Below are 14,809 nucleotides of genomic sequence, written 5' to 3'. Positions count from 1 at the left end.
CAGTTTTTAAATACACCGCACTTCCTTGCCCAGTAAGCAGGAGACTTTTGGTGCAAAGGAGTGGGACTGAGTATGGTGATACTCTGCTTATGTAGTTGAGCCACAATCCCAGGGCAACTGTATATTTCTGCTAGAATGATCAACAGTGAAATAGTTAGAGCTAACATTTTAAATAAGCCAGTATTCCTTTTATTTCTTTTTTCTTTTCTATTCAGCTCATTTTGTGTATAATGTAAAAGAGAAAATCAAAGCCAAATTACATTTATACAATTGGAATTCTCTTACATTTTGTACTATTTATTGCCCTTAGAAATCTGTTTCACAAGCAATTCTGTATATTAGCTAGTACCATTCAGTACTAGCCTTTGCCTTTCTTTGGTATGCTTCTGTGAAGGCTTGTCAAAATAACAACTGATGATTGAGGGGAGGCTGTGCATGACACACTGGGTTACTTTACTAGCTTTTCATACCCTGACTTCACAGATAAATTGAATTTGACAGCTGTCATGTCAGACTCCATTTGGGTACATCCCAGAATTGGACCAATTTGCATTCTGTGCTCGAGATATACAGAGGACTGGACCAGTAAGAGCTATTTCTGTATAAATATAAATATGACTTATGAGTGTGTAATTTCTTATTTTTGATCATTTAACTCTGATATTAGCATCATTGCATTTTTTATACTCATTCAGATAAAAGATTTCAGCAAGCATTTTAGAAAGATTTTTGTTCTGGAAATGATTGAAATGTCATAGCAGAAAAATTACTTCACAGTATATTTAGAGAAATGAATAAATAGATTACTTTTCATTTTAAATATTGACTCAAAATGTTAAAAAATCATGAGTTTGTTTTCCTTTTTTATGATATGTTATAAAGACGACCTCAACGTTTTTTCCCCCTTGTTTGTTTTTCACATTAGAAATTCAGGTCCTATCTAGGCTTCAAGATTTTATGGTTATAGTTAAACTAGAACTAGAACTAGAAGTGGTGATATCACAAGTGATGAGAGGAGCCAAGTGAGTGAAAGTTGAGCAATTGACAATAGAAGGGACATTTATTCAGACTGTTTGCTTTTATTAACACTATATATTTAACTTCAATGGCTAAGTAACATTTTGGCTAAAACAAGCCTTTGTTAAAATTCAACAGTCTTTCAGTTAAAGTGTGAAAGTTCTCAGTCAGCCTCCCTGAGACCTTCTAGAGGTCTTTCACCAAAAGCAGGAAAAACCAAACTTGACATAGTTAAGGTAGAAATACAGAAAATAGTTTTACAAGCTTTCACACTCCTTTAAAAATTATAAAGAAGCAAAGCAAAGCTAAATAATAAATAAATCCACAAAAAACCAAAGGCCAGAAACCCATTTTTTAAAAATATCCTTTGAAAGTTTCCTTAAAATGAATACATTGTCTTTTGAAAGAAAATAATGACCTGATAAGGACCTGAATTTCTCATATAGGTTATACTTATAGCTACACTTTAAGATGACTTCAGGTTTGGGAGACACAGAATCCTCACTTCCAAAATTTGAATAACCTGCCTGTATACTAGAATGGGCACCTCAATTAATTGCTGATTTGGAATTAGTTGCATCTGTATAAAACAAGCTAAGATGCTTTCAGAAATCTGATAGGGAATACAGACAAACAACATCAGAAACAGAGAGACAAGATGGGTCATATCTTGTATTGGACCAATTTCTATGAGTGAAAGAAACAAGCTTTTCAATCATACAGAATTGTTCTTCAGGTCTGGTCTGAAGAAGAGCTCCCTGTGTCTCGAAAGCTTGTCTCTCTCACCAAAAGAAATTGGTTCAATAAAAGATATTACCTCACCCACCTTGTCTCTAATATCCTGGAACCTACACTGCATACATCAGAAACATGTTAACTATATCTGTATTTGTTATAAAATTATAATTTTCTTCAGCAAGATATGAGCAAAAAAATCCTCCCCCATTTTTTTAAAACAGTAACATATAGATATGTTTTTCCCCAGAAGTTAAGTAAAACATTTTACTTTAAATAAATCAAGTTGTAAAACTCTTACTTCCAAACTAATGTCCACTTGTGAAAACATACAGTTAAGTTCCATAGAAGTAGGAGGGACCAGTGTCAACCTTTACTTTCTAGCCTGGGATGTGGCCTTTGTGATATCATCCACTTCCTGGAAGGCAAGAAAAGAAGAGGTGGAAGCTTATCTTCACCTAGGCAAGAATTAAGGGGTCATTCACAGTATGTATATATAGAATGCTGTGCAATCCTGTTTGTGGTGCCAATCATTACACTATGCCGACCTCACATTGAATTGTTGGGAAGGTTCAGCAGAAACAAGAATTCTTCACTACATAACTGCCCTGCTTGTATCTCTGGGACTTATTGTTCCTTTTGTTGTGGAGGCCCTTCTTCAAAGCACTTAGCTCACTGTTTTACACTGAAAGTAAGTTTAAGAATGTGAGAGATCTTGACCATCCCAGCTTCCTTCAGTCAACTTGCTGTGGAAACAGGATGGAGTAGGTAGATCACGTCCAGTTAATTTACAGGCTTCTCTAGCTTTCAGGTCCTTATACCTAGTGAAGGAATTTTTCCCAGGAATAGAAGGGGCAGTCAAGAGAACATGCAACATATTGCGTTCTCTGCCCTATTTTAGTATGGGCCAGAAGCCTTAGGTGAGCATGAATTGTTCTGTGCTCTTGACAGATAGTAAATGACAGGAGTTTCATCCATGCCATCAAAGTTTCTTAGGTGGGTGCAGCCTGCTGGAAATGCTACTATGGGGGAGGCTAAATTTAGGAGGAGAGACTCCACCATGCAGCCAGATGTCCCTATGTCAGGTGAAGAAAAAAAAATCAACAATTTGACACAAGGGAAGAGAATAGTCCTTCAATCCTCAACTCCTGAGGGAAGGCCCAGGGGAAGGCAGGAACTTCCCTGACAATAATTGTCCGAAGGTCTCTCTCTGAGAGAAGAGAAGGCCTGATTCTAATACATCCTGAGAGGGAGGCACTTCCCGCTCTCTCTGTTACTAACTCTGTTGATTTGCATTAGTTCCCCTTGGTTTTTGTTTATGGACTATCCTGAAAGGGGAGAGACTTTGAAGGAACCTGGCTGGAGGGCCAAATCACAGAAAGAGGCAGACCACCACAGCAGTGGAGAGAGAGCTGCCATGCCACACCCCACCTCAAGGAGGTGCGCGCGGTGAGCCAACCCATTCACACACCAGCTGATGCTGTGTTATGTTCACACATGGTAATCAGTGAGGCTACTAGCATGAGCACACTTACTCATGTCTGAGTTTGTAGAATCAGATCCAAACTGAGTATAGGACATTTTTTTCCAGTTTCTTAGAGGGGTCTGAAAATAATGAAGAATAAAAAATAAACATTTAAAACTATGAAAATTACTCGACTGTGTCTTCTAAAGTTAGATATATGGCCTTATAGTGAATCTTGCACTTTTCATTATATAGTGACAAGTAGTAATAACCACATAATTTTTCAGTCAGTTTGGCAATCACATTCAGGGGTCAAAGATGAACATCTTAATTTAATATTATAGCTGAAAGGCTGAGGTTATACTATAAAGCATTAGTAGATATCTTATTAATTCTGTATAGCTGAGTTTGGTACCTGGAAAAAACCTAGACCTACACATCGAGTCTGGTAAAAAGTTCTCTTTTGTACAGCCTGCATGTGAAAACGACAGAACAGTTATATTTAAGTCAAATTGTGAGCTCTGGATAATTTGTAAAGATGTTAAAAGAGTTTAAGCATAAAATGAAAATAGTATGGAAATTACAAGAGACATATTTTGACCATCGTTAGAAGAATGATTTTTTAAAATATTCTTGCTGGGTCAGTTTGCTGCCTTCATGTGATTATTGAGCAGTTATTTATCAAACCAGCAAAACATCTGGTAATTTTAGTATGGATATTTAGGAAAGTTTCCTTAAATGCAAATAGAATTTACTTGATTTTAATCAAGATAACTTGCCAGTACTTAATACCAAAATATTATTTTTCAAATACTATTTGAATTTTCATTTGGATTGAGGAAGAAGCATTTATCTATTATTCTAACTAACAAAATTTAGATTTATTCTCAATTAGGAAAATGGGAATTGGTGAGTTACAGTGCTGTAGTTCAATATAGATTTTACATTTTTCAGTCACTGATGTTTTACTTTTGTACTTACCATGGTGCGACAGATTTTTAAAATATCCCCCTTAAACATGTGAATAAAGGGGACATCAGAAATGCAGTTCGGTCAGTACTTAGTACCTGAATGCTATTGGTTTATATATTTTGACTGCATGTCTCCATCTTCACTGCATGTGACCATCTCTCTGTTTCTGTCCATTCTGTCCAATTCACTTCCATGTTTCCAAAATTTGTGAAGAACAAGGACGCTGGAGTCTTGCATTCCAAAACAAGACAGTATAAACCACCTAAGTGCTAAACCTGGAGCAACACAGAGGTATCCTTATTAAGTCAAATTTTAGTTCCAAGTAAATGAGTTATTGATTCTAATTTATGAACAGTGAACAATTTCCTTCCCTGACAACATGCTCTGTTATAAATATTTTATTTATTATGCTTTTTCATTCTCTTTATAGCTAAATACACATTATAGCTGTTTGTTTTTTCATACTAACATATTTAACCTCTTTATATAGAGTACACTAAGTGGCTAAATTTGCACATGGAGTAAGTGCCCACCGTACACCCCTGTGTGCACTCTGGACATTGGGTACAGGCATTAAAGTATAGGTCAGGTGCACAGCTCCCACTTATTTGCCCCAGGCAGTAGCTTATTCCTGTCTGTGTGCCCAGCACATAAACAGGTGGAACCAGGGCTCTTCCTATTCCCAGTCCTTCTCTTCCATCTTGTTTGTAGTGAGGAGAATCAGGCACTGATTCTGGGGACACTTCTCCCCCCCCCCACCAACACACACACTGCAGCAATAGTCACAATCTGAGCAGGGCCAGTTGGGAGTAAGAGGAAGGTAGTCTTACTCTGCTGCATAGTCCTCTAAGGGCTGAGACATCTAGCCCATGAGTAGCCCCATTGAACTAATTGAACTCAGTGGGGCTACTCAGATACTTAAAGAAAAACACATGCTTCCATGCTTTGGGGCCTTCAAAGACAACTGCAGCATCTGTAAAGAATCTTAACTACTAACATAGATCTCCTGATTTATGCTGCTTAACTTTGGCTGCATATAGGAGAGTAAAAGAATTATGTAAGGAAAATAAATGCAACAGAAGTTTAAAGTACAGAGCATGGTGGGGGAACAGGATTACACCTGTTAACTAACTAATTTTTTAGAGTATTTTTGTGAAAACCTACATGATTTTAGTTACTAGAATAAAACTGCTAACAAGATCTTCATGCATGCAAAATTATTTTGTTTAAGATGTGTTTCCATTTTCTGTTCCTACCTGTGAAACATACCATATAATGGTTTAATCCTAATCAAACCTTGCAATAGCTTGAGGAGAACATGAAAATCATCTGTGATCAATTATTTTAATTATAATGTCATTTAGTTCTAATGTCTGTATACACAATTTCCAGTTCAGACCCTGAGTTTCTTCTCATTTTTCCCCAAGGTCTAAAATACAAATCTTGAAATGGCTCTTTCATCTTACTTTTATTTCTGCATTTTACCTGTCTAGCTTAGTGCATGAACTTGATTTTATCAACCTCAATTCCTTGTGCATCTCTCCAAGTCTTATTTCCTATGTCACATAGAATTTGGGGTTTGTCAACATTCCTTGTGCAACAGTGGGCAAACAATCAATCTCTCCTTTTTTTTTTTTTTTTTCCACATTTGAATGGCAGTCTGCATTGGTTACCTCTTAGGGTATGTCTCCACAGGATTTTGGAGCAAGTTGCCCAGCTCGGCTCAACCGACTCAGGTTAACACTGCTTACACTAATGTTCTAAAAATAGCTGTATAGAGAGTGCTTTGAAGTTGTGGTCCTGTTGACCAGGGCTGAGAGGCTTACTCCCCACTCACTACAAGATGCCGTGAAGACTAACCTTTGTGTATTTAAGGGAACGCTGATGGCCACATCCTGTAGAGAGAGCTGGATATCAGATGTTTCCTGGCCTCATTCTGTAATAGCGTTAAAAATGCATACAACTCCACAAAAGCAAAGAGCGTTGAACCTATAAAATGTCTCTCACACACGTGTTTGAGAGGACCTTGCAGTATAGCAATAGAAATTAACAGGAGCTGACTTGTAAATACTGACACAAAGAATTATAAATAATAGTGAAAAGCAGGTTCCACAGATGCAGAGCCCATGTAGAGATTCCTGATAATATATTTGCAATCTCTGGATTATGATGGTGAAAACATGCACAGAAAATACTCTTCAGTTAATGGGCTTGCCTCCTCCTCCTCCTCCTCCTCTGTATTACAGTGGCACTTAGAGCCCTAGTCATGGACCAGCACCCCATTGTGCTACATGCTGTACAAACACAGAACAAAAAGATGGTCCCTGCCCACAAACAGCTTACAATCTATGTATAAGTCAAGAGACAACCAATAGATACAGACAGATGGGGGTGTACAATCATGTATACCACTTACTGTATATTTCCATGGTACCCAATTCAATCAAATTGTACAGTCACATTTCTGCCTTTGACTCTAATGAAAGGGGGTAACAGATCAGCTGTTGATCTCTTTATGTCCTCAATTTGGCTATCAACTGCAAGTCCATAATTTTTATCTTGGGCTCAGCTGTATTTCCCCCTTCCTGGGGCAGTCCTTTTCATGGTGCCATAGTCTGCAATGAGATAACTTGCACATAGAAGGCCTGAATCTCTACTTAAACAGTTTTATGCTCTTGTAATTCACTGACTTCAGGCAAGTTATTCCTGATTGACACTGGTATCTGTGAGAGTAGCACCAGACCTTATCTACCTTCAAAGCTGAACTTTTTGTATAAGTTGCAGATAAATGGCAAGAAAGCTGAATTTGGTGATTTTCCCAGACACCCACTGCAATGTCTTGAATGAGAACAAGAAATCCCTCTTAACTTCATGAAAATATGGAGATATCTCATAGAACTGGAAGGGACCCTGAAAGGTCATTGAGTCCAGCCCCCTGCCTTCACTAGCGGACCAAGTACTGATTTTGCCCCAGATCCCCCAGTGGCCCCCTCAAGGATTGGACTCACAACCCTGGATTTAGCAGGCCAATGCACAAACTGCTGAGCTATCCCCAGAGCCCACGTTTTGTCCTCAGTGACATTGCCATAACAGTGCAGAAATTGCCCTGGTATCTCCATATTCTTCTCTATAGAAGTATTTTTATTTTACACAAATTATAACAGCCAGGTCAGACACAAAGAATAGTACTAGTGTGCAGGAGAATTTTCCTGCAAACTTGATGTCATTTACATAATTTTGCAGGCTTGAAATGACTGTTCATTGGCCTGGACATCACAGGAAGAAAGGTAAAACACTAGGAATATGGTTTAATGATGGCAACTTTAGTAACACATCTGGGAAACTATCCTGCAGTAATTCATCCAGTGTCCATCCCCAAAACTTTAACCTGCTCCAAGCACTGTTGCTGGGACCCTATGGCACTCTCCTCATATGAAGGTTGAGGGTGTGGAGCAAATCCTCACCCTACCAGATAGTAGGAAACCCAGCCTCCTTCCTCATCTTCTTTAAGGGACACTCTTTGCTAATACTAATTCCAAGTCAGGTTTATTAGGATCCCCCTACTGAACAAGTACCTGCACTGGACACTTACCAGATAGTGACAACATGAGCACCCTACAACCTACCCTGTTCACCAGCTCCCTGAGCTGCTGAGAGGAAGCCAAGCACAAACTACCCAGGTCAGTGATGGAAAAATTCTTTCCCAGCCCGAAAAGGTGACTAGTGTAATGCCCATAGCAAGGTCACTGAAAATCAGACCACCTCTACTGCTTAAGGAATAGTTGATCTAGCTTTCAGCTAGGTTAAGATAGACAAATTAAAATATGGCCCAGCAAATGCACGTTTTATATAATCAGGTAAAGAGTTGACTTTTGGAAACAAATGAAATTTCAGTCTCAGGTCTCTTCTGGCTCTTTGTGAAAGATATATATGGAAAAGGTATAAGGAAGCTAACTAAATTTACATGACCCAATTACATATTTTTAAAAAATGGGTTTAGACGTATGTTCTGATACCAACCAGTTAATATTTGATGGAGAGAGTATTATTAAATTGTTATAGAAGTTTTCCAAAAATTTTAGCGATGTTGGTACAGTAAAATAAGACAAGATTTTACTAATATGCAGTTTAATTTATACTTGATCTTCGTTACAATATTTTGTTTTCTTTGTTACTTGAAAAAGTGATTTTAAAACATTTTTCAGATTTACATTTGAGTCTTCTATTACTTCCCAGTCCTTTCTGCAACTGCTCTTTCTTGCAGCAATATTTTCTTGCCAAGGGAGGACCTAGGAGCTACTGTAGGTGTCATTTCTAATCCTGTGAGAAGTCTTCTTAAAAAGTGATGCAACTAGCTACCTACCCCAAGAGTCTGAACTAATTATCTTTCTCTTCTCTAGCATTGAGTGAGGTCTCCTGTTTGGCAGCCCACTGCCTTCACACCAGCAAGCCTGAACTAATTTAATGCAATAATAGAAAAGGATCTTGTGATTTAAACTACTAATTCAACAGCCCATTCATAAAGATAGCTATCATTTTTCCATCTGTCAACTACTTTCCATTATCATTATAATACATAATTAAAGCTTTATTCTTCATATTTCTGTATCTTTTCTTCTTTTTTTTTCATTTTTTGACATCTCATTTCACAGGCAATCCAGAAAAGTGGAAAGATATAACAGCCAAAAACAGACTAGGAAAGACTCCGCATCTGAAACAGAAAGGTAGGATTGATGCTACAATACGCAGCAATCTTCTCTCTTAGTCAAATTGATTCCAGTGCACCTGCTGCTACTTTAAATGTCACCTGTAAAATACTAAATGTATAAAATTACTAAAACAAATTCATGCTGCCTTAGTTTAAAGTACTGATAAACTCACATCTATGTTACAAGATTGTCATTGCCTGGTATGTTGGCCTCATATATGTTATGTCATAGTATAGAAGTTTTCTGGCTTTCTTCATTTATGGATAAACTCATAGGCCAAGAACAAAAGTCACTTTTCTGTAAATTTAATTATTCAAATCCTTCACACATTAAGTCCTGGAAGTTTTGGCACTGGGTCTCTATGATCAGGATGTATAATATGTGGAAGCCGTGAAAGATTGCTTTGTTATTGTACTTCACCATTGATATTTCTTCCTGTTTTTTTACATTTTAAAAATAATTTTGACAGACAAATCTATGTACAAAATGTGAAGCTAACAATAAATAATTGCAAAACAGATTCTCTTAATATAACATAAAAGTTGCACAATTGAAGTTGCAAAAATTAAAGAATTGCCGCATTCAAATAGCAATGTTAATATGGACATGCTGTACATCCTTTATTTTCTAAGGTATCCATTTCATCTTGTAAATAAAAATATATTAAAAGACGTATAGAAAATACTACAGTTTGTAATTATGTAATGTTAATATTGCTGCTGGAATTTTAACTTTTGCTTTTATTGAGTTTTACTGTGCATTTATTGTGATTTTAACTTTCACCTTCGATGCTATAATAATATAGGAGTTTGCACCCAGGTTCTTCATTTTAACAAAAAAAGGTCAAAGAAAAGAAATATACGTGCTTAATAACGGTAGTGTTCTACTGATTCCAGTTAGGTTTAAGTGCACATCTTGATGAGACAGTGAAAGAGGGGTAAGATCCCACTTTTGCTGGAGACAGATTTCTGTAAGGCAGGGTCAACAGGGCAGCAGAACCCCTATTTACACTATGAGAGGTGAATACTGCATTAAAAAAAAAAGATAAAAAATGAATTATAATTTGTATAATGTAGTAAAAATTGCAGACAGATTGCAGATTCCACTGAATCTTTGATTTTTTTTCCCCTGATGCCTATGATTTTCTATGCTTAGTCTAAAGGTAGGAGGTTTTTTGCTTTTTTTTATTGTTTAATTTTATTTTATATTTTTTTTATTTTCCTGTCCCAGTGGCAGCTCCTTTGCCAGGACAAGCACAGATAATATGCATTGTAAATGATACTATGGCCCTAATCAAGTCAATAGGCATTTTAGCATTAATTTCAGTGGGGCCAGGATTTAACACTATGTTTTGAAAAAGGTTCAGTGCTTTATTATGCTGAGCTAAAAAGCTTAATGGATGCCCACTGTGCATACTCAAAACTTGCTTATATGCTTATAAGTTGAGTTTTGGTTTTCCCTTGAAGATAGACGCATCATACAATCCTTAGTGAATAGAATGCCCTTGCTGAATTTCAAATTTCAGCCATTTTTGCTGTAGCCTTGTGCTTGATATGTTTGTGCTTTACAAGAGGGTATTTATATATTTTTACAATGGGGAAAATGTGTATGTCTCATGTATTGTAAGAAAGAGAGAGATTTGTCCCCATGCTTTTAAAAAAAAAATAATTCAAGCAAAGAGTAAGTACAGAAATTAGTAATGATAGCTATCATTTCCCATGGCTCTCAATAGGACTGAAGCCAGATTGTCCTCAGGGAAGATGGCCATCTCTTATGCTATATGGTTAAGAAACTGGACAGGAAACTGGGAGGAAAGACACTGTGGGAGAAATGATGGAGACTTAGGTTACAGGGGGAATAAAGGGTGCCAGAGGGGGAAAATAAGAGGGAAGGATAGGGAAGGATAATATGCAGAGTGAGCAAATGACCATAGGAGGCACATGGGGGAGAAGAGAATCTGAGGGAGCATGGAGAGGGGGATGGGAGTAGTCAAGGAGGTGTAATGGGAGTAAAGAGAGATAGGATGTCGCTAAGGGAATGAGATGGAGATAGAATGGCTTTTGCTATCACAACAGGGAATTAGACAGGGCAAGTGAAGTCCCTCTCTGCGCTAGCCATTGGGCAGGCCCGTATTTCTGTGTGTGTATTTAAAGGTGATTTTGAACCTGAAATGATCATACACAGATTGAGGGTGGGCTGCTTCCTTCTAAAGGATCAAAAATCATAACACAAAACAACCTCCCCACCCCTCCCCCCACCACACCTGATTTTAAAACATCTAATGGTTTGTGTGTTAATCATGATTGGGGGATGGGTCTGACTCATGATTTTTGATAACTTGGGATTTGCAACTATTTCAAATGGAGAGAAACTGTTTTGCAGAGAATGTGAATCTGGTGTATTTTGCTGGACGTCTGAAAGCTACAAATGTAAGCTTATAAAATGCACTCTGCTTTTGCATTCTAAGAATGAACACACTTGTAATTATATTACATTAAGATATAATATATTCTATGTCTACAACAAGCTATTTTTCTCCCAATAAGGAATTAACCTATTTCTGAGATCCAAACTTTACTGACCACTTTAAAGTTTTGATAGCACTTGCACAAAACACAGGAAACATAAAATGTTTACACATTTAGTTAGCCTTCTTTTATGTTTTTGTGAGCAAATTTGAGACTGGGTATATCTGTGATATATATAATAGCTTTGCATTGATTTATAGATAAGGATTTAATGGATTTATAGCTTGGTACTGCAGTGTCATGGCCTCTGTTGTGTTAAAATCCCTTCCAATTATCCAGTAGTCAGTCTCCTTATAGCTACAACAATCACCACTTAAAGTGTCTGAGCGCTATTTTTTTACTAATGTGACGTTTGTTATTAGGGGAGGTCAGGAAGATTATAAAAACCATTCTGGACTTTTTAAAATATTTCTTTACCTTTTAAAAAGCATCCATGTCACTAAGTACTCCTTTACGTCCTGGGAATGACAAAAGCATAGGCACCGACTCCGTGGGTACTCCGGGGCAGTCACCTGGCATGGAAGATTTCAGCTGAAGTGATAGAAGCAGGCCAAGTTATAATGAGAAGTATCTGGCAGTCTTAATAATAAAATAAATAAATATTATTGTTGTCATTTATATTATTGAAGCACCTAGGAGCCCCAGTAGGACCCCATTGTACTGTACAAACATGTGCTTTCAAATTAAGTATAAGATGAGCGAAAACAGTGGGATGGCAACAAATTTGGGATTACGAGGAAACAGTGACCTAATATCGTCTAAGACAGACAGACAGACACAGGGTGGGGGAAGGTGTGTAACATACAAGCAGAGTGATCAATGTGATGGCAGCAAATGGGATACTAGTTCCACAATTATTATTTTTGGAGGAGACGGTTATTTAGTAGGGGAGTAGCTAAATGTAAAGAAAGGGTGAAGGAATGGGTAAGGAGGACAGAAAAGGGAACAGGAGGAGGGACAGGTGCAGAATGAAGCTGAAGGGAAGGAATGGTGAGAAGGGAGGAGAGGGAGAGGGTTAGAACAAACAGCCAATTAGAACAGGACAGAGAAAATCACAGCGGATTCTACAATTCTGACTGGAATGTCCAGAGGTCCAAAGGTCCCTACTCCCCCCCCCCCAGTGGCGTTTCTATAGCCGGACTGAGGTGTTATTAGAGGAGGTTTTGGAAAAAATTAATAAATTAAACATTAATAAGTCACCAGGACCAGATGCTATTCACCCAAGAGTTCTGAAGGAACTGAACTGTGTAATTGGAGAATGGCTAATTTCAGCTTCTGTGCCAGATGACTGGAGGATAGGTAATGTGACTCCAATTTTTAAAAAAGGCTCCAGAGGTGATCCCAGCAATTACAGGTGGTGAGCCTAACTTCGGTACCAGGCAAATTGGTTGAAACTGTAGTAAAGAACACAATTTGTTGGGGGTAGAGTCAGCATGGTTTTTGTAAAGGGAAATTATGCCTCACCAATCTATTAGAATTCTTTGAGTGGGTCAATACGCATGTGGACATGGGTGATCCAGTGGATATAGTGTACTTAGATTTTCAGAAAGCCTTTGACAAGGTCCCTCACTAAAGACTCTTAAGAAAAGTAAGCTGTTATGAGATAAGATGGAAGGTCCTCTCCTGGATCAATAACTGGTTAAAAGATAGGAAAGAAAGGGCAGAAATAAATGGTCAGTTTTCAGAATGGAGAGAAGTAAATAGTGGTGTCCCCAAGGGTCTGTACTGGGCCCAGTCCTATTTAACATATTCATAAATGATCTGGGAAAAAAGGGTGAACAGTGAGGTGGCAAAATTTGCAGATGATACAAAACTACTCAAAATAGTTAAGTCCAAAGCAGACTGTGAAGAGTTACAAAGGGATCTCACAAAACTGGGTAACTGGGCAACAAAATGACAGATGAAATTCAATGTTGATAAATTCAAATGCACATAATGCACATTGGAAAACATAATCCCAACTATACATATAAAATGATGGGGTCTAAATTAGCTGTTACCACTCAAGAAAGAGATCTTGGAGTCACTGTGGATAGTTCTCTGAAAACATCCACTCAGTGTGCAGCGGCAGTCAAAAAAGCGAATAGAATGTTGGGAATCATTAAGAAAGAGATAAATAATAAGACAGAACATATCATATTCCCTCTATATAAATCCATGGTACACCCACATCTTGAATACTGCGTGCGGATGTGGTCGCCCCATTTCAAAAAAAGATATATTGGAATTGGAAAAGGTTCAGAAAAGGGCAACAAAAATGATTAGAGGTATTGAATGGCTTCCGTATGAGGAGAGATTAATAAGACTGACTTTTCAGCTTGGAAAAGGGACTACTAAGGGGGGGATATGTTTGAGGTCTATAAAACCATTATTGGTGTGGAGAAAGTAAATAAGGGAGTGTTGTTTACTCCTCAAAACACAAGAACTAGGGGTTACCAAATGAAATTAATAGGCGGTAGGTTTAAAACAAACAAAAGGAAGTACTTTTTTACACAACGCACAGTCAGTCTGTGGAACTCTTTGTCAGAGGATGTTGTGAAGGGTTCAAAAAAGAACTAGATAAATTCATGGATAATAGGTCCATCAATCTCTATTAGCCAGGATGGGCAGGGATGGTGTCCCTAGCCTCTATTTGCCATAATCTGGGAATGGGCGACAGGGAATGGATTACTTGATGATTACCTGTTCTGTTCATTCCCTCTGGGGCACCTGGCATTGGCTATTGTCAGAAGATAGGATACTGAGCTAGATGGACCATTGGTCTGACCCAATATAGCTGTTCTTATGTTCATATATCTGTCTCCTCTCTGCAGCCCACATGGTGGGAGGGAGGAAAGGTACTGCCTGGGTTCTAGTGCCCCCACAGTGTCAGGGTCTCCCCGGCTCAGTTTTGGGTCCAGCAGGGTGCTGGGAGGGGATGGGGGAGAAGAGTGGCCCTGGCTCGGCCTCATTTTACTCCCTGCCTTACAGTGCAGCAATCTGCTTCTACCAGATGGAGTCTCTGGCTAGAAATGCATAACTCAGTCACCCAAGTAACCTTAGCTCTGGCCTGTTGTTCCATCATGAAATAAGCATCTGATTATGATTAATGTGTTATTGTAGCTGTGTTGATCCCAGGATATTAGAGAAACAAGGTGAGTGAGGTAATATATTTTATTAGACCAACTTCTGTTGGTGAGAGAGACAAGCTATCAAGCTTACAAAGAACTCCTTTTCAGCTCTGTGCAAGATACTCAGAGTATCACAGCTAAATACAAGTTGGAACAGATTGTTTAACATAAGTAATTAATGCATATTGTAAGAAACTATTCAAGGTGAAGAGGCCAGTTAATACCAAGCTCATCAACCGAACCAAACTCCCCACAGACCAGAACCCACCAACG

At 38.1% G+C, this 14,809-nt stretch overlaps 1 protein-coding gene across 1 annotated transcript in view; it reads left to right on the top strand.

The window, feature by feature from the left end:
* The window catches only part of RIMS1 (regulating synaptic membrane exocytosis 1), a gene marked incomplete in the record, with an annotated part of 487,692 nt that overhangs the window by 341,195 nt on the left and 131,688 nt on the right, over window positions 1–14,809 (top strand). Inside the window, 2 exon segments of the mRNA XM_034766209.1 lie at window positions 4,403–4,480; window positions 8,842–8,913. Coding sequence (XP_034622100.1) covers window positions 4,403–4,480; window positions 8,842–8,913 — 150 coding nt within the window.

The sequence above is a fragment of the Trachemys scripta genome, chromosome 3, assembly GCF_013100865.1.
Source record: "Trachemys scripta elegans isolate TJP31775 chromosome 3, CAS_Tse_1.0, whole genome shotgun sequence".
Lineage (NCBI taxonomy): Eukaryota > Metazoa > Chordata > Testudines > Emydidae > Trachemys > Trachemys scripta.
The sequence above is the reverse complement of the archived record's forward strand: the minus strand, read 5'-3'. Positions and strand labels throughout refer to the sequence as shown.